Below are 20480 nucleotides of genomic sequence, written 5' to 3' on the forward strand. Positions count from 1 at the left end.
AAGACCACAGACTACTTGGAATTGACATGATAAAGGCACATTCACCAGGTGCTTTTTCTGTAGGAGTGCTCAGGGTCATAATTTCAGAAGTAGCTAACTGATACCACTTAACAGATTAAATACAGAGCTGCTGGGATCACAAAACTCAATACACAAAAAGAGCTTCAACTGACAATGGATTTAGAATAACCTCAAGTCTCTGAATTGATGTTTAACTGGCATTTTTAGAAGGCAAACAAACAAAGAGATTTGCGAGGCATAAGATTGTGTGTAGAAGCCTAAATGTGGCCTGACACCACAACTCACATCTATCAGCTGGGAAAAATGTTTGACCAGTCAACTTTATGACAAAAGTTTTCATCATTATTGTAAAGCAGGAAACTATATTTTAGAATATTTGCAGTGACTATCATAAACACATAGATAAAAATCCAATGTGTGAACAATCCATGGGAACAGATCGATTTGGATTAGGAGAAATTTTTGTAAGGGAGATGACAGAGAAATACAAATCATTCCAGCAAATGCCAGAATGGTACACTATTAATTTCATTAGTTCATTCCAATCACAATTATATTTAACAACAAAGTGGTTTAATCATGATCACCTCTTAATTGATTACATATACGTTCCCCAGTCCTTTGCCATTTTTTCCACTGTTTCTGTACCTCCATTAAGGAAGAACAAAAAACGAAAAACAAAACAAACAACAAAAAAACAGGTTCATGCTTTTCCATCGATAATTAGTCAAATAAATCTGGCACTTCTGACAGTAATCAAAAATCATAAGCTGACCTCTGAGTTACCTGTTTCCACATGGATAACTGGAATGACAAGCTTAACAGTCATCGTCAAATAGGGAAAAAAATGAATTGAGCTTATCTACATTCTAGATTATGAGCTTCTTTATGCTTCAGGTCTAAACTCAAGGCGAAACCTTCTCTGATGATCCTATCATGCAAGCCCTACCACCCATGACTCTCCTTCAGAGCATTTAATCAATGTTTGAAATCATCCTATTTTTCTTGTTTCTTGCCTGTTCCTCTCAACCTCACAGATTTATCTTACTCATTCTGTTCACAACTGAAGCCCAGAATCTGGCATATGACAGCCAAAGCTCCTAGCACTGTTCCTTGAACAAATGCAATGAATAAGCATGGAAGGCTGGCACTAAGCAAATACATGATTACCATATGACACAGGTACCATATGGATGAGCAAAGTTCACAGGAGGCATAAAGGAAGGAGACTGACACAAAAGTGGCAGGGAGAGGTTGTTTGCAAAAGGCAAGGCTTCCTAGAGCGTGCGACATTTGCATGAACTCTTGAAAACGAGTGAGAGTCACTGCACAGAGGAACTGGAGCCAGAGATCCAGTGACCAGATGGAAGTTGAAAGGGGGAGGGAGGGACTGTGAAGATCAGAACAGGCATTTGACTGGGACACAAAACAAATTCAACTTTACCTTTTAGGTAACATGAAACAATTGCTGGTTTTATCATACACTTTTTAGACTGATTATTTCAACAGAAAAGATGGGATGAAATGAAGCTAAAGGTAGCAAAAAACAAGATACTGATATGATGATGCAAGTGAGTGAAAAGATAGTAGCAAGAAGATGGAAAGAAGGAAAGAAGTGTAGGGGCCATATAAGAGATTCAACAGCGAGGTAGTGATTTATGGGAGATGAGTGAGGGTGAGATTTGGAGGGAGTAGGTGAGAGAAAGACCTACTCCATTCTTTAATTGCTGTAGCAGTTGTTTGGGGCGACTTTACATACAAAAGACAACATAACTGCAGAATACACATGTTCAAATTAGATTTTGCACAGTTTCCTATCTCTGTGAACTATATGCCCCACCTACAAATATATTTTGTCAACACAAATCCTTTTCAAAATCCTTACTCGTGAAAAAACTTTATTCATCAAACCCTTACAAGACAAAGACCCCAAAGAAGGACTTAAAAAAAAAAAAAGAAAAACAAACCAAAAAAGGGCTACTGGAGCTAGGCCCCAGGACTAAAATGTTTCCCTCTGTCACTTGAGAGATTTCGGACAAGAAAGTGATAGCCCAGTTTGGTGTAAAGGTAGAACAGCAGTGTTTTAACTAACATAATTTAGGGAACAATTTATGTTAATGAGCTTTGTATCTATCATGCATGATGAATTACTATTGTTGCTATTGGTACCACCTTGGTCTTACAAGCAGCAAAAAGAAGCCTCGTTACAGGACGTGAGCCTAGCAACCCAGGAGGAAATTCCATTTTAGAGCTAAAATTTCTCAAATGCTGTCTAATGCATTATGAAGTCTTCTCACTAGAGATACTGTAGCTAATCATCCTGATACAAGGAAGAATTCCTCCAGCCAATCATAGGGAATGACTAGTCAGATGGCTTCCTGAAAGGTTTGGGGACAGAGGATAAGATAGGTCAGGCTAACAAGCTTTTACTTGGCAATTGTGCCCCCTAAACAAAAACAAAAAACCAAAACAAAACAAGAAAAAAAAAAACCCTTATCTGTGTACGCATGTGTGGATTAGTTAACTTTGTCTAGCTAGTGTCACCTCCATAGGTAAATACCTGATGATTTCCACAGCTTGCAGCTTTGCTTCATTAAACCACAGGGGCGTGGGGGAACCTTCCTCCCCAGACTTTGGCTTCTATCTTGCAAGTAGTTGGAAACTTACAGCCACAGGAGACAATCTTGCATCCTAGGCATATATCACAACAGGAGAGATGATATTCACAGAATTTGGGCCAGCATCTTGGAGTCTTTTCAGGTTTTCTTTCAAATGACAGAGTAGAAGAGACTATCCTCATGCAAGTTTTCAGTATTTCCTAGTTCTTACCCGCTCCAAAACCAAGTTGTAAATCTTTAGGAGTGAATGGATCCCTGACCAATTATTCAGAATATTTGGCCTGGTATTAGGATCCTAATATCTGCATCCATTATCCGTAAAACGTAACTCTTACTTGGGAAACTGAAACATTGAGCAGGGAGGACAGGGAAAGATACAAGATGGCCATGGCCCCACTTTGCTAGAGAAGAATCATGTGGACAATTATTCCCACTCTAGTTGTAAACCTTGATCTTTCTTGGAAAACCAAAGTTACTCCCTTGTGTATTACGTCCTGACCAGTTTATAGCAGTCAAGGCTGGAGTCAATGAGAATTCATGGCTTAAGGGAGAAGGATCCTCAGAGAGTAACCTGTAAGCAATCTCCAGATTTATCAGGGAGAACTATGCCACCAGATATTGATTGCTGGGTCCAGCAGAGGTGGAGCCATTCAAATTGAAAGCACATTTTAGATACAATCTCTGAACCTCAACCTCCTCCTCCCAACATGGAAAACAATAATAGTGACCTCAAAAGGTTGTTACGGGGATTAACCAAGATAATGCATGTGAAGGGCTTAGCGTTATCCTTGACCTCTGTGAAATACTCAGTAATCACAGTAGTCTCTTTTAATGGTAATATTAACACCATAGCCTGATAGAGTTAACTGCATACAGTGGATACTCCCCTTGTTGTGGACAGGATCATTCATAATTTTGACTTTGTGCCATATATAAACCACACAACCCTTTTTTTCTTCTACAAGCAATAATAATTCACTGATAGTCATCTATCTTCTTCACGTAAACTAACCAAATAAAACATGTAGCAATTAAGTGGGCCCTTGCATTTTTGCAGGGGTTGTAGGAGGGGCAAGTATGAAAAACAGGGTTAAAATATATAAAAGCTTAATCATTTAATGCTCAATATGCTACACCCAATGTCCCTCTCAGTTATGAGATCAGAATGTGTATGTTGTTGGCGTTATGACATAGCACACTAATACTCCACCTGCAGCACCAGCATCCCATATTGGCACCCATGCATGTCCTGGCTGCTCCACCTCCCATCCAGCTCCCTGATTATGGCCTGGGAAAGCAGTGGTTGATGGCCCAAGTTCTTTGGGACCCTGTCTCTATGTGGGAGACCCTGAAGAAGCTCCTGGTTCCTGGCTTCGGATCAGCCCAACTCTGGCCATTGGGGCCACTTAAGGAGTGAGCCAGCAGATGAAAGATAATTTTTTTGTCACTCTTTCTTGACAATTCTGCCTTAAAAATAAAAATGAAATAAGTCTCTTTTAAAAATACATATGACAGGGCCTGACACAGTAGCTTAGATCTGAGAAAGCTGTTTAATACACACATAGGTAATTACATCACTTTCTTACTATTAGAAATCCATAACAGAAATTTAAATGACCAATAGGAATCAGCATTTTCCTATATTCTGAAGACACAGAGCTTAAAAACCATATAAATTATGTTTTTGCTTCGCATTAATTTTATTCAATTGCTAAAATGCACTGGGTCAATGACCTTTCACATTATAAATACATAATGCAGCAAAAATGCACTCCAACATTGAGAAGTAAAAGAAAGCCACATACTACATACAAAACATCCAGAATATTTTAAAAACACACACACACACACACACACACACACACAAAGAATGGGCATTTGGCTTAGGGTTACACTGCTAGTCCACATCCCGTATCAGAGTGTGTGAGTCCAAGCTCTTCCCCCACTCGCAATCACAGCTTTTTTTTAATGCAGACCTTAGGAGGCAATAGTGATGGTTCAAGTAATTGCACATTGAATATTGGGTTCCCAGATTAGATCTGGCCTATTGCCAGCTGTTGTAGGCATTTGGAAGGTGTACCAGCAGATGGAAACTCTGTGTCTCCAATAAAACAAATTTTTAAAAGCACCTCCTGTTTTCTTCCTTACAAATAATTAATGGTATATGTAAAGGAGAAAAAAACTTTAGAAGATCAAGTAAAGCACAAAGAAAAAAGTACCCATAAATCATTTTACTGCCCACTAACTCTTAACATTTCGATATGGGTCTCCTTGCACAATTTGTCTCATGCATTTTTTTTATAAAAGATGGCCTAAAGCATAGGTTACTTTTTAGACAGCTTGACTTTTTTATTCTCAAAATAATTGTCACGTCACATACCCAGAGTTCACGTCTGACATGTTAGTTTGAAAGCTCTGATCTTTGCTTCCACCAGAATCATAAACTTAAGAGAAAAAACAAAAGGAGTGAATAAGGGACAAGAAGAGCCCCTAAAACACTCATTAAGGCACCAAAGAGTTGCCTATTCTATGTTGTTTGTGAAAACTTTCAGACCAGCTACCACCTCAAAAATTCTATCATCTTTCAGAAAATACAACACACAGAGAGGATACTTGTTGGACCTCAAAACATCTCTGGAAGAATATAAACTAAAACAACTGCTAGCCTTATGCCCCAAATACAGCAGCTGCTGTTAAGGAGATTAATGAGTAACTTGCTCCTACCCTGTAGGAGAACCTTTATCCCTTAGACAAGACTTACTGGAATCGCAGGCTTCCATTAGCACTACTGCCTGACTGTTTTTGCTACACCCATTATGCCAATTATCAGCAAGCAATTTAACATTAACTGCATTTAGAACACCAGGTACACTGTGAAGCTGCAAAAAAATACCATTTACTAGCTCATGCTTCGGAATCAAACTGCTGGGCTTTGCAAACTTTTACTCTCTCCCCAGCTTCTTCTTTTAATTCCAATTCTGCCTTGTTCCTTACTTTAAATCCCTACATAACCACAGTTTCTGGTTAGCCAAGGAGGTTTAAAAGTGGGGGAAATGGGAAAACTCCAAATCACACCCATTTTGTCAGGCCCCACCAGAACATGGAGATCACTCATGCGAGCTGGCCAGGAGACACATGGGCCACTACAGAGCTGCTTGCGGAGCCTACATAGTCAACAGCCCTCCACCACTGAGATGTCTGCCCGAATTCTTGGGTTTCTTTCTCTTTCTGCCCTACACAAATCATGACTCTTCCTTCTTGAGTTCAAATGCCTAAAAAAGAATTGCTTTATTCAGGTCTTATAAGCCTGCTCACCTTATGCTTTCCTGACCAACCAATAAGCAAATATCCTTTTGGAAGGGCAGAACTTAAAAGAAGCCAACTTGTTGCTAATGATATGGCTCATCTTTCTTGTGTTTCATTTAAGACACTACTAGATTGAAAGGATAGGGTGGGTTTCCAGAGGCTTGTTTAGCATGTTACTTGCTGACAAAGGTGGCCTTTACTTCTGACCATGTCCGCCCTGCGGTCCTCATTGATGAGCACAGAGAGAAGACCTGTCCAATACAGATACATTGGTAAGTCACACATCTAACTTTTCTAGTAGCCACAAAGCTACTAATATACTCTAAGTCAACACAGCCAAAGTATTGTCACACTCTTTTCGTATTTTATGCTTACAGCACATCTCAGTTTGGACTATCCACATAGGATACTCAAGAAACTGCCTCATCGTGCAGCTCTCTTTCAAGCTAAAAAAAAAAAAAAAAAAAGGTAAGACCTGCTTCACTCTCACTCCAACAGGTCCATGTTAAATTTTAAACTCTAATTCTTATTCCCCCTTATATTTATACCCCCTAGTGCATGAGTTGGTAAATTACAGCCCATGGACCAGGTCTGGATGGCTATCTGGTTTTGTAAACAAAGTTTCATTGGACTATAGCCTTGCTCATTCACTAAAATATTGGTCTGTAATAGTCTCACACTACAGTGGTAGAGTAGAATGATTACAAGAGACCATATGGTCCACAAAGACCAAGATATTTACTATACCTTTACTAAGAAGGTTTCCCAACTCCTCCCCAAGGGCAGCAGATCCCAAAATGTAGCCAGTGGACCAGTGCCAATCAGCCAACTGTTACCAGTGCACATTAAGAGGCAGCTTGCATCAGAAAGTAAACAGACTTCTTCAAATTAGAATTTTCTGAATGAAGGAAGCAGTATATTAATTAACAGCTGAATCTCAGCCCCCTATCTTATAACTACTTAAGTTACTGGATCTTATGGGATAAATTGGAAAAAAAATTTTAGAGCACAAAATGCTAACTTTTTATTAATTGCTTGAGTCTTCGGTTTACCCAATTCTCTGATCCTTATACTATGCACATGGTCTCGGTTTTCTCATAAAGTGCTCTATGTTTTATGTAAGCTTTTAAGCCCACTGGAAGTTTTTATGTAATCTAAATAACAGCTCTGGTTTTATGTTCTCCATGTATATACGTAGCAGTATGGGTTAAAACAATGTGTTGTTATATTGAAATGAATGTCTCTTATTTTCTAAATTATATACACTAGAAATTTTGATTTTTCTTACTGTTCTACTATTCCATTTGTTTCTAAGACATTATATTGAATTGAATAGTGACTTTATAGTTGTATTAATTATGTATCTATTGCATTATAACAATATCATAACAGTAGAGGATTAAAATGAAACACATTTATTATTTCACTGTGTCTGACGGCTCAGAGGTATGGGTAGAGCTTAGCTGGGTCTGTCGATGCAGGATCTCACAAAGCTCCAAATTGTTATTCAGGGCTGTGGTCAAATGTGACACTCAAAGCAGAGGAAACCTTTCTCTAAGATCATAGGATTGCTGGTCACATTCTGTTGTTTGTGGATTGATCACAGTGTTTCTGGCTGGATGTTGGCCAGAGACTGGCCCAAGATCTTTGCAATGTAGTCCTCTCCATAAGGCAGCTCACACCAGAAGCTTGATCCTTCAAAGCCAGTAAGCGACAGTCTATACAAAGTAGACTTAAAAAGCTAATGTAATATAAGAATGTCCATATACCCAAAAGCTAATGTAATATAAGAATGTCCATATACCCACACACAGTTGATAATCTTCATTGTAACCTATTAGAAGCAAGTCACAAGTCTAAGCCATACGCAAACAGAGAGATTACGCAGGAGAATCAACACCAGGAAGTAGGGATTATGGATGCCAACTAATTGTCTGTCTGCCACAATAGTAAATTCTGATAATGGAGGAAACACATATTGCATGTCTTTTCCCAAGCTTCTCTTGTCTCATGCATTCATTCTTATACATAAACAATATGATCTTTATGTAGAGACAATATTATCTTATGTAAAGATCAATATGATCTTTATGCACCTCTTTTCTCCAAAATACTGTTTGGATCCAATTTGGAAATGTGGTAAATACATTTTTTAAAAGCTGAAATTTTTATTATCTAAAATCTCCTCACCAAGAATACCAGGTGCTTTTTAATCTGTACAGAACTTACTTTATGAACTTTTATAAGATTTTAGTTGTCCTTATCAGAACCTTGCCTTTCTTGTTCACTGTATTCTGAAGAAGTTACGATTTTTACTGCTGCAGCACATGAAATGTTTTCCTTTCTTTCCTTTTCTCAGTTTTGTACTGAAATAAAAGACAATTAATTATTATATATTTATCTTGTATCTTGCCACTTATCAAATCAGAACTTTTTAAAATACAATCTCTCGAGCTTTTTGGCATACAAGTACATCTATAAAACAATAATTTCATCTCTTGTTTTTCTTTTTTATCCCACACCTTCTTTATCTTTTTCCTATGTCTGGGGAGGGACGGGGAAGACAAGGGGAGAAGCCACACTCAGCCTCCCAACTGCCCCAATATCCAGGGATGGGTAATGGTCACCCAATGTCATCTCAGGGTCCCCAGTGTGGAGCATGTTCTGAGGGTTCTATTCAAGTGATTTCTACAATTTTGACATGTTGTCGATCTCACAGATCCAAGCATGAGGAAATCCTTCCAAGGTCCATTGGCTGACACAGTCCACCCCAGAGTCTTCATTTGCCCAGAAATGTGCTGTTAAGCTGCTCTGGGGTATTTGATCAATTTGTTCTGTCCTTCTACCTCTGCTATGGTACCAGATGTCCTCCGCAGACTCCAATGGACTGCTAATCCTCCATGTGCATCTGGCTATGCTGTTCACTGGAGATAATTTCATCTCTTCTTTTTCAAAGTTAATTTTTTATTGTATGGCATCTGCTAGATAAGTCAATCATGAATGAGAATGGTAAGCAGGACTTTGTCTAGCTCCTGGTTGGCTCAAAGGATTTTAGCATATTACTATCTGGTTGAACAAATATGACTATGCCTGGATTTCAAAACTTTTTATGTGCCATTGTACTTACTGTTGGTTTTAACATTGTTGAATTGAAAAAATTACTCCACTCTCAAGGGATTAGAGCATAACCCTTCACTCAAACTGTAAGCTGTGCATAGTGAATTACTCAAGAACAGGGAAGTAGTAAGTATAGGAGACAAACATGATAAATCATAAGGAATGCTATTGCAAAAACACCTCTATATTACACTTTAGCATACAAAGCACCTGAATGTCATTGACTTTCACCACTCAAATGAAATGGGCCAGTATATGTTTCTGTAGTTTGGAAGAGGAAACTGAGCCTCAGAGAGACTATATAACTTACTGAGGTCACACAGTAAACATTCAAGCCACAACTTCACACAGGACTAATTTCAAACTCTCTGTAATTGAAATAAATGCTAAAAACAATATCAACAGTATAATACAGCATGAACTATGAAAAGGAAATTGAGAAAAGCCAAAAGTCTTCAAAAGCTTCATTAGAAACAGAATTAGAGCCTAGGTAGAGATAGGGATATACAGAGCATGATGAATACATATTCCATCAGCTTCATTACCAAGCTTACCTTTGTGAAGTCCTTGTCCAATTGCTGCTAAGAATACGCTCTTAGTGTCTGTGAACTGATTAGAAAAATGATCTAACCAACAGTTCTGCGTTTCACCATCATAATGTTGCCTGAAAGGTTACTTTAGGTTCAAAAGCAATCTCAGTTAAACAAGAATTAAGAACAGGCAGTCTGAGGCAAGAATAAAATTCTCTACACTCATCATTTGGATGAAAATAATACTGATTACTCAAGAGCATCAATGACCAGTAACCACGAGCGCTTGATTTTAAACCTTTTTGATCAATGGCAATTACTTTAATATAACCATCAATGGCCACTCAACTGGCTTCAGGGATCACGTTTCTGGATACCAACTACAACAGCAGTGACAAAATTCCAGGTCAACCAACCAGCAGCAACTACACTACAATGAACATGCTTTCCAGAGTCAGTCAAAAATAGCCTCACCTACATAAAATATCTCCAGAGTTCATACCTCTTGAATCAAAACCACCACCAGAGTTCTCAAATGTATCAGCCTTGTACTTTACTCAGACTTCATGCTGGACTAACACAGATCTCTCTTACTTCGGTAACTAATGCATTTTTTTTATTGTATATATTAGGTGATAGTCTCTTCTTTTGACAATGGCATACCATGAGTCCTCCTAACTTCTTGGAACAAGGAGACAAAAACGGATGTCTCTCCCCCTACCCCAAACAAATTGAAAGTACTCCAATATCCCAGAGTTCAGTTGCAGAATCTTGCTGGAAACCAGTTCAGTACAACATTGGCTACATCGTGTTCTGTGGAACACTCTGCTCCATCAGCTTTAGTATGTCAGAAAATATCAGAGGAAAACATTGATAAGGTACGAATTCATTTATAACAGACTACATTACAGACCATAGGGAATCACAGCCCAGGGATCAGAATCATGTTGGCAAGGCTTTTTGGAAGATTCATACAACCAGGGCACTCTCCACATTAATCAAAAATATAGCTGCAGAGATGAGACTGAACACCTGTATTTTTCAGAAGCCCTTGGTGATTCTAAGGAGCCCTGCTTAATCAGCAGCAAGTGGCCAAATCTCCCAAGAGTGATAAGGCATCATGGTTTACTCAAGCACAGTGGAGATTCAGTCCTAGAACCTGGGCAAAGATGACTAAATCAATAGGCCAATAGTAGATACTCCTTAGCTACTTCCCAATCCAGAGGACTCAGGTAAGTCAGGCCTGCTGGCATTTACCAACTTACCTCTGGGTCAGTGGTTCCTAGTCCTAATTGCGCAACTAAATTACCTAGGAGCTTATTTCTTTAAATATCCGTGTTGATGTTATGTTGGTGCTTTTAATTGACCGGGATTCTACTCTGTTGGCTCTGTCTTCAGACCGGGGAGGGTCTCCCCAAGAAGCCGCTGAACTTGACCGGACAATGAGATGCTGGACTCTATGCTTGGTGTATGCTTGCAATGAAGGAATCTCAACTAAACCTGAACTGTGGTTGTGCAAAGGGGGGGGCGAAGGAACCCACCATGGGGGTGGGGGGAATCCCAGTGCCTATATTGAACTGTGTCACATAATACAATAAATATAAAAAAAAAGACTTAACACATGTAAGTAACTGCTATAAGTCAAATAAATATTTAATAGAAACACTGACAAAAACTAAACAAACAAATAAATAAATAAATATCCGTGTTGGCACCCTAACCCAGACCAGTGTAATGAGAAAATTTTGTAATTAGCTCTAAGCATCTTATTATAGCACCTTGAACGATTCTGACTGGCAAGCAGGTTTGAGAATCACAGATGTAGATGGCTCAGTTAATACCTACACCTGACACACCCAATCATTCTCCATTATAAAACACCTGAGAGGACAGACAATCCCAGCATTCCTTGCCAAAAGCACTAATCTTCCACCAAATTGTGCCCCTTAATTCTATTATCAACATATCTTCAATGCCTAAATGTTCAACAGAGAAAATAATAAGCAAAAGAGAACACAACAAAGCAAAACCTTCTGTTATGCTTTCCTCCTATATTCTTTTCTTCGTGAAAATTGGGGTTCTATTTAAAAGTGGACAAAAACCATCGAGCCAAGAATGAAAAGAATTTTGTCATAGCACGGGGGATAACACAGCCAAAAGGAGATACTTAAGAGAGGTGAGCTAACAATGTGCTTGCTGCAGGGACATAACTCACATAAGAAGCCACGAAAATGGGACCAAAAAAGAAAAAGACTTAAGAATATATTTTTGAAGTGCTTTTCAAATCGCTTTGGCGCATTAGTCATCTATGTCAAGGGTTTAGCACACTAAACAAAGAAGCACATTCACACATGACTTTCAATTGCTGGTATCTTCTGAGGTACTTACTTCAAAACAGTGTACAATGCTAAATAGTCCATGAGTCATAAGTCATGTAGCTTATGGTAATACCAAATCAAGAACTCTAACTGTGATGAAAATAGGGGAAAGCATTTTATTCTACTTGGACACGAATTCAGCTAGTTTCTAAGCAACTACTAAGTGGTGAAAAACAATGTTCCCCAAAAGCTACAAAAGGCACTGCACAGATTCTAACTGCAGATGCACTTGGGGAGCAAAGTTGATTAAAAATAAGAAATCATTGGATTCTAATATACAAGACATGGAATAAACACAAAGGGTTATCAAGGCAGCAAGAGAAAAAGAGCAGAGTACCGATCAGTTTAACATCAAGACATCTCCAAACACATGCACACACAGAGCATTCTATACATTCCGCTGTGTCCACATTAAAGGAACCCAACAAGGTCTTACTTAGGTCAAGATACACATTGATCTTCACCTGTTGGGAAGAAATGAAAAATTCAGGAAAAGCAGCAGTAACCTTCAGAACTTCATTCCGATATTTCCAAATCCTGATGACTCAATGATATTATGTAGGATTTTCCCACTTAAGTCTACTCCAACCTAGAATACTTCCCTTGACATCCCAAAACATTCTAAAAATTGCAAAGTAGATACCAATCTTTATTAGCATGTCCCAACTACTGCCACTTTAGCTCCTTTAGTCAATCACTATCAACCATGTATTTCATTAGTATCATGTAATGTAGAGCTACAGATAAAAAGGACTTCCAGTTAAAGATGATGAATTGAACATATCCATTTACCTTGGCTATCTCTCAAAACTCCACTGAAATTCTACTAAAAGGATTTTTAACCCACAATAACAAAGAAAATGGACGAGGAGACAACCACAATATCTTGGAAGCTTAGAAAAAGTCGAATCTTACGGCAGCTATGAGCAAAGTTCAGAATGAAGTGCTGGCATCCAAGTATCCCCAAAAGACTGAGAAATTGGAAGCTCTATGGACTACTAGAACTTTAGATAAAATGGACCTAAAAGATGGAGGATCCACTTAAGCATTTTTGAAAAGTTATTAGGTCCCTTCCAGCTTCCGCTCTCTTGTCTACCCTGATTCTACCATTGAGTTCAGATATTTATTCATCAGATGGTCTCTCAGCTGGAAAATACAAGCAGTGTAGACATTCAAAATTTGATCAGACCGTGGCTCCAATCAGCAATGTTTAACTACCCAGCAAAATTATCCAACTGACAATCAACAAGTGGGAGTGGGTTCCCGATAAGAGCTCCTAACCAGGTTTTATTGCCATCTTTTAACCACATACAGAACAAAGAGCAAAATGCCACCAGAAATCTGAGAAAAGCCTGTAACATACAAAACGGAGTAGCTGAAAGAAATTACTCGGGGGTAAACAAACTTTAAAAAACAGTCCCTAATATTACCAGAGAGATTTTTAGAAGATGATACATTAATGCAACAAGAGGAGAATAATGCTAGAAGAACCTCCAGACCTCAAATGCAATTGCAACAAAATAAAAAGGCAGAAATTTCCCAAAGAGTAAAACAAAAGAGGCAGAAAAGAGAAGAAAAATTAGAGAATCAGTCTTAGCAGTCTAACACCCAAGTAGAATTTTTTCCATGTTTTTCTTTTTCCATTATTATTATCATTTTATGATAACAGTTCCATAGGCCCTAAGATAAAAACTTTTCAAAAATTCTACATGCTTAACTGAATCCCCTTCCTCAAATCCCCTCATCTGCTGAGTTCTCCCATACATTACAACAGCACAGTTCCTCATAAACAGTCATAAGTCCATCATTGTGGACAATTAAAAAAGAAATCAAATAATGATTAGAGAAAATTCCCCCAAATTCAAGAACCTGAGTTCCCAGATCAAAGGGCATAGAAGAAAAAGATAAAAATAAACCAAGGCAGGCCCAACACAGTAGCCTAGTGGCTAAAGTCCTTGCTTTACATGCACCAGGATCCCATATGGGAACCAGTTCTAATTCCAGCAGCAACACTTCCCATTTAGCTCCCTGCTTGTGGCCTGGGAAAGCATTGGAGGACGGCCCAAGGCTTAAATCTTTGGGACCCTGCAGGGGAGACCCCAGGAAGAGGCTCCTGGCTCTTGGCTTTGGATTGGTGCAGTTCTGGCCATTAGAGCCACTTGGGGAGTGAATCAATGGATGGATCTTTCTCTCTGTTGTCTCCTCCTCTGTATATCAACCTTTCCAATAAAAATAAACAAATTATTAGAAAAAAATGGACCAAGGTATCATTACCGTGAAATTTTAGAGCATTAAAAACATTGTGATGTAGTGCCTTAAGCCTCCACTTGTGGCGCTGGCATCCCATAAGGGCACTGTTTCATGTCTTGATTGCTCCACTTCAGATTCAGTTCCCTGCTAAGAGCCTGGGAAAGCAGCAGAAGATGGCCCTAAGCACTGGGCCCCTGCATCCATGTGGGAAACTCAAATTCCTGGCTTCTGGTTTCTGCCTGGCACAGCCCTGGCCATTATGGCCATTTGAAAAGCAAATTAGCAGATGGAAGATTCATTCATTCATTCATTCATTCATTCATTCTCTCTCTCTCTCTCTCATCTTTGTATGTTCAGTGGGTTTGTTCTAGGACAACCACTCCCACCACACACATACACAGGATGGCAAAATCCAAGGACACTCAAGTCCCTTTTGCAAACTACAACCTACATTCATCCTTTTTACTTTAAACCAACTCTAGATTATTTACAATGCCTCATGTAAACTATATGTAAGTAGTCATTAAATTATATCATTTGAATAATAACAAGAAATAAAAGAGCCCATACATGTTTAGCTCAATCATTGTAAATTTTCAAGTTGCAATGAATTAAATCTTCACATTCAACATATTTATAAAAGTTCTCCTGCTTGATACTGAAAAATAACATATTTGTTATGAAAGAAGGATGTTTTGGTTTCTATATGATGGTATTTAAGGTGTACCAAATCAGATTCTTTTGTGTTTCTTTTTCCATTATTATTTTCCATGGCGCAGTTTCGTAGATATAGGGATTCCCTCTTTCCTCCTCCTTTCCCCCCCTCCCCATTCCCCCCCATATTACTACAGTAGTATAGTCTAACAAATCAAATTCTCAGTAACAAATTAAGTAACTAAAATATTTGGAAATCTTGATGCTAAAAATATGACTAAATTATCATTAGGATAAGTAAGTCTTCAAGTCTTCTATTCCAGCTTTCCACCTGTGAACGGCAAGAGTACATGCAAATCACCACAGATACAGTGCAAATAAGTTTTTAAGATGCAATTGAACCCAAGACTATTGATGAAGTTTCATTCATTCATCACATCAAATATGTATTTGCTAAGTAAATCTGTGTACCAGGGACTGTTTCTTAGTCTTTAAACCCCAGGATAACTTACTCTTCAGTGGGTTTTTTTCCCCCTCCTTTTCTATGAACCTGAAAATGAAACACACAAATTAAGGAAAATAAAGGAGCTACTTACCTAGCATCCATGTGATGTTTTCTAACAGGAATACAAAACATTTTATCCAGTTGAACACGAGTCATATAGTTAGTTACCTACCTTTTGCCTTCAAATAAAAGATTGTGGTACAACACAAAAGATGGGTTTATTACACATGTAGGTTGAGAATGCTCTGACGCGGTGGTTCCAAAAATAGTGAGTTCTTCATAAGACTCCATTTTGCTCACGGAACTCAGTGCTATGTCAGTCAAACAGTGCAGAGGCTGCTGGCACTCTTGACATTCTGACCCAGATAATTCTTTGTTGTGAAGCATCATCCTGTGCATTGCAGGTTTGTTTAATAGCATTTGTGGCCTCTACCCAGTAGATGCCAGCAGCACCCTTCCTCCCAGCTGTGACCAAAAAGATACCTGCAAACACTGGCAAATATCAGGGATGAGCCACATGTGATCCCTGCTTGGAACCATCATTTTAGAGAAACACATCAGAGAAGAAGAGTGAACACAGACAGGAGACCACATCACATCATGATCTCTCTTTAGTAACTGTAGACTTATGATATACTTATGCCCAAGTACATCAACAGCCTTGAGGCTACCAGTATATCACCATTTTAAGGTCAAATGTCCTAAATTGAAATTGAGGTCAAGGAAGAGAAGTTCTAATGCACCAACTGAGGGGGACACCGCAATGGCTCAACTACCTAATCCTCTGCCTGCCAGCACCAGCATCTAATATGGGTGCTAGTCCTGGTCCCCAGCTGCTCCACTTCCTATCCAGCTCCCTGCTTGTGGCCTGGGAAAGCAGTCAAGGACTGCTCAAAGCCTTGGGACCCTGCACCCATGTGAGAGACTGGAAGTTCCTGGCTCCTGGCTCAGCACTGGCTCAACTCCAGCCTTTGTGGCTACTTGGGGAGTGGGCCAGAGGATGAAACAGCTTTCTCTCCATCTCTCCTTCTCTCTGACTTTCCAATAAAAATAAATAAATCTTTAAAAAAATTTTTAAAAAAGAAAACTCACAAGAACAGTAAGGAAACTATTCTTACTAATCTTTCTTCTAACTTCTATTTAGAAGAGCATCAAGGTCAAGTTTCTGTCAATTACCTAGCATGACACCAAAAGCTCTGAAAAATATTTGAGTACCTACTATGTGTCAGCTGCATATGTAAGAGCTAAAGAGTCAGATATTAACCGCTTGTACAGAACTGAGAAATCACTTTAAAAATAAATTTAAGAGGTAAATCTTTGTGATCTTGAATTTGGCTAAAAATTCTTACATGTTACACCAAAAGCAGGAGCAACAACAACAACAACAAAGTCAACTGGATTTCATCAAACTAAAAAAAAAAATTGAAATTTTTGTACTTCAAACACCATCCAGAAAGTCAAAACAACCCATAGGAGAAAATATTAGCAAATCATACATCTGATAAGGGACTTATATCCAAAATATATAAAGGAGTCTTAACAACTTAATCATTAAAACAATAAAAAAAGGAAACGAATAGACATCTCTTCATAAAGATAAGCAAATGATTAAAAAGCACATTTTTAAAAAAAGCAATGCAAATAATGCTCAACATCATTACTCATCAGGGAAATTCAGATCAATCACAATGAGATACCACTTCACATTTCCCAGGGCTGCTACAATCCAAAAGTCAGATAATAACTAATGTCGACAAGGATGTGGCGAAGTTGGAACTGCAGAGGAGAATGTAAAATGATGCGGCTCTTTTGGAAACCAGCCTGACACTCCCAAGCATATAGCTAAGAAAAATGAAGACATATTCACATGAAAACTTACGCATGAATGTTTACAGCACCATTATACAGAATAGCCAAAAGGCCCAATCAACCCAAATGTTCACCCACAGGCAAATGAATAAACAAAATGTGATAGTCATAAAAAAGGAATGTTACTCGACCATAAAAAGGAACAAAATACTTATACATGCCAAAACATGAGTGAATCCTGAAAATGGTGTACTGCTTGAGAGAAAGCAGTGACAAAAGGCTAAATATTATATGATCACATATAAATACATATTAAGCATATATATGATGTCCAGAATGGCAAAATCTATAGAGATGTGAGGCAGATCAGTGGTTGCTTAGGGTGGGGGGTATGTAAGAAATTGCTTGGTGAAGAGGAGTGAAATGACAAAGAAATAAGGCTTCTTGAGTTGGTGAAATATTCTAAGACTGACTGCAGCAATGGCTGCATACATCTATGAACCTGCTCAGATACATTCCATTTGTAATATACTAGACCCCACTGAATTGTATATTTCAAATCAGTGGCTTTCCAGTGCAATACATCTTAATAGAGCAGATTAAAAAAAAATCAGCATTGAAGGCACAATGGGTAATAGAGCCTGTGGACTATGGTTTACAAATGAAAGCATCTTGAATAAAGCACTTCCAAATCTAAGCAGATCTCCTTCTTTTGCTGGTGAATGCCACTGATACTATTGCAAATGCTCCAGGTAAACATGGTGCTTTAGACTATGAATATCTTGAAAGCAGAAAAAAAAAAAAATTTAAGTGCAGGCTTCAAGGAACTTGCCGAGGACCTTCAAAGCCTTGATTGAGATGTATTAGGGATCATTAAGTAATTAGACTCCTGGGGAGAAGGGGCTTTAGCAAGGAGAGTTAGGAGCTGGCAGGAAAACCGAAGCTTGCAACAGCTGCTTTTTACCAAACCTGCAGTGAGGTTGAACAAACAACCTTCCTTTAGTTTTCCGTGAGTTAAAACGACGCCCCCCCCCCATGATTTCCATCAGTAACGAATGAGAAATCAAGTAAACAGTAAAGAGCCAAACAAAATGGGATTTAAGGAAATAATTTCAAAGCCAAATGTTTCCAGGAATGGCTACTGGGAAGTTTCGACAACAGCAGGCGTTATTGCTTTTTTTTTTTTTCAGGAAAAACATAAAATGATATGATCCGTGCACAGCTCACAATTCTACCACTGAGAAATTTCAACCTGTGTGGTTTTCAATCTAGAGTCCGAGTGTGCGTTAACCTTATACAATTTACTGTTTCAATGTATCCGTTCCATTTTATTGTAGAGCACCTGACACGTCGGGTCCCGGGAGCCCACACTTTTCGCCAAGGAAATGCCCAGGGGGTAGTGGAGATTTTCATCTTCTTTTTCTTCTTCTAATTCTGAATAAATCTACCCTGGCCGTTGCAAACAGCGCAGTCTACCATCAAGCAGAGCCTTGGTACCTCTTATAGCACTGTGCTCCACTTTCAAAGCAAAATTGGGGCTAATGGGGAGGGGGGGGAGAAAAACAACCAAAGCAGGCAGTGGCTTTGCCTATGGAGCTTCAGGTTTCAAAATGACTGCCTTGGAATCTGAAACGATCCAGATCGCAGAAGAAGAGGGGTCCGCCGCAGGGATAGCTCGCTGCGGGGTGGCTGTGGTTTAGTGTGGGAATGAGAAATCAGATGGGGGTCGTCTACAGGGAAAGGAAAAGCACGGGGGTCTTTTAGCAGCACCCAACGCTCCAAGGGCACCACTGCAGTATCAGCACAGGACCGATCCAACGAATTGCCAAACAGGATGAGGTAAGCCTCGAGCCCCCTCCTCCCGCCTCCTCCTCCCGCGCACAGAAGGGCTCATCTCTTGGCGAGGTGCACCGCGCAGCCCCCCACGGCCCTGGCTGAGGGACTGACGTCACCCTTCTGCATCGAGCCTCTTCGGCCGGTGGCAGCACTGGCTAGATGGGGAATAGAGTTGGGGTGCTATCGCTGTCGCCAAGTGGGCGGCAGGGGGGGTCCTACCCCGGTCTGCTGTGCAGGGACTTCACCCTATGACAGAAAAACCAGGCGGGTAGTCGAAGGGCTGGAAAGGGTAGAAAAAGGGTCCTTACGACTCATCTCCTGGATCGCCGGGAAAGCTCAGATATGCCCCCGACTTATGTAAGACCCTCTCCTCCCAGTGCGCCTCCACGCGGTGACGGCGCCGGCTCCCCAATATTGCTTCTGGGGGACTCTGGTCAACCTTGCCCAACCTGGGAGGCAGAGGGGCTTCTGGCGGCTCCCCGAGGGGTCGGGAATCACTGCGAATCTGGGCTCAAAGCCCGAGTTCCCGCCTCCGCTCCTAATCGTCCACAGGTTAGCGACGTCGCGAATGGACCGGCAAGGTAAGCTAGCAGGGGTGCTGAGAGAAAAACAGACGAATAAACCAGCAACTTTCCCCCCGGGACTGACCCTATCCCGCCAGTTTAAAAAGAAATCGATGGATTGCAATTTTACAATTTTTTTTTTTTGAAAGCTTGACAACCTGCAGTCACCGCCACTAAGCAGCCCCCTTGCAGACTTCGTCTGGCCGGGGCCAGGGTCCCAGCACCCACGACCCGCACCCTGCCATCCCAGTCCCAACCCAGCACCCCGGGCCCGGGAGCCGAGATTTGATTTTTTTTTTTTTTTTCTCCTCAGCACCGCACCTTTTTTTCTAAAAGCATCAGCACGAGGACTGATGAAAGGCGACCCGGCCACTGGCCAGGCGTGAGCACTCACCCAGAAGACGAAGGAGTAGATGATGAGGAGGGTTTTGAGACAGGTTATCACAGGTTTGGTCTCCATTCTCCTCGATGCCATACTACAGAGCTCCGGCGGCGGCGGCGGGCGGCGGGCGGGCGCGCGGGAGGGGGAGGAGGCGGGGCGGGGCGGGAGCGCGTGCAGCGAGAGGCCGCGTGTGCGCGCAGGCGAGGCGGTGCGTGTGTGCGAGCGCGCACTCCGCGGGAGCGCCTTCAAGAGCGCGGCCGAGGGACTGCGCATGCTTAGAAGGTCGCTCCCGCCTGCAATCCCGCGCAGGCTCAGAGAACCCTAAGACACCAAAGGCTGGGTCAGAGGTTAGGCGAACTTTGTTCAGCCCGCCAAGTTGTTTAAGTTTGTGGTTTGTATGCGGTAGGGGCACCTGGCTACGTGAGGTTTATGAGTGTCTCCACACAGTCAGCCCCGAATCAGTCTCGCATACCTGGCGAGCGTTCTCAAATGGCTTCTGTCTGTAGTCACA

At 40.4% G+C, this 20480-nt stretch overlaps 1 protein-coding gene across 1 annotated transcript in view; it reads right to left on the reverse strand.

Moving 5' to 3' along the window:
• Nucleotides 1–20099, reverse strand: part of TSPAN7 (tetraspanin 7) — a 106116-nt gene extending 86017 nt beyond the window's left edge. Inside the window, exon 1 of the mRNA XM_040999960.1 lies at nt 19982–20099. Coding sequence (XP_040855894.1) covers nt 19982–20062 — 81 coding nt within the window. The 5' untranslated portion in view covers nt 20063–20099. The remainder of the gene's footprint in view (nt 1–19981) is intronic.
• Nucleotides 20100–20480: the final 381 nt, after the last annotated feature.

Source organism: Ochotona curzoniae, unplaced genomic scaffold (assembly GCF_017591425.1).
Source record: "Ochotona curzoniae isolate NIBS_2020 unplaced genomic scaffold, NIBS_Ocur_1.0 contig_1274, whole genome shotgun sequence".
In the NCBI taxonomy this organism is placed as follows: Eukaryota; Metazoa; Chordata; class Mammalia; order Lagomorpha; family Ochotonidae; genus Ochotona; species Ochotona curzoniae.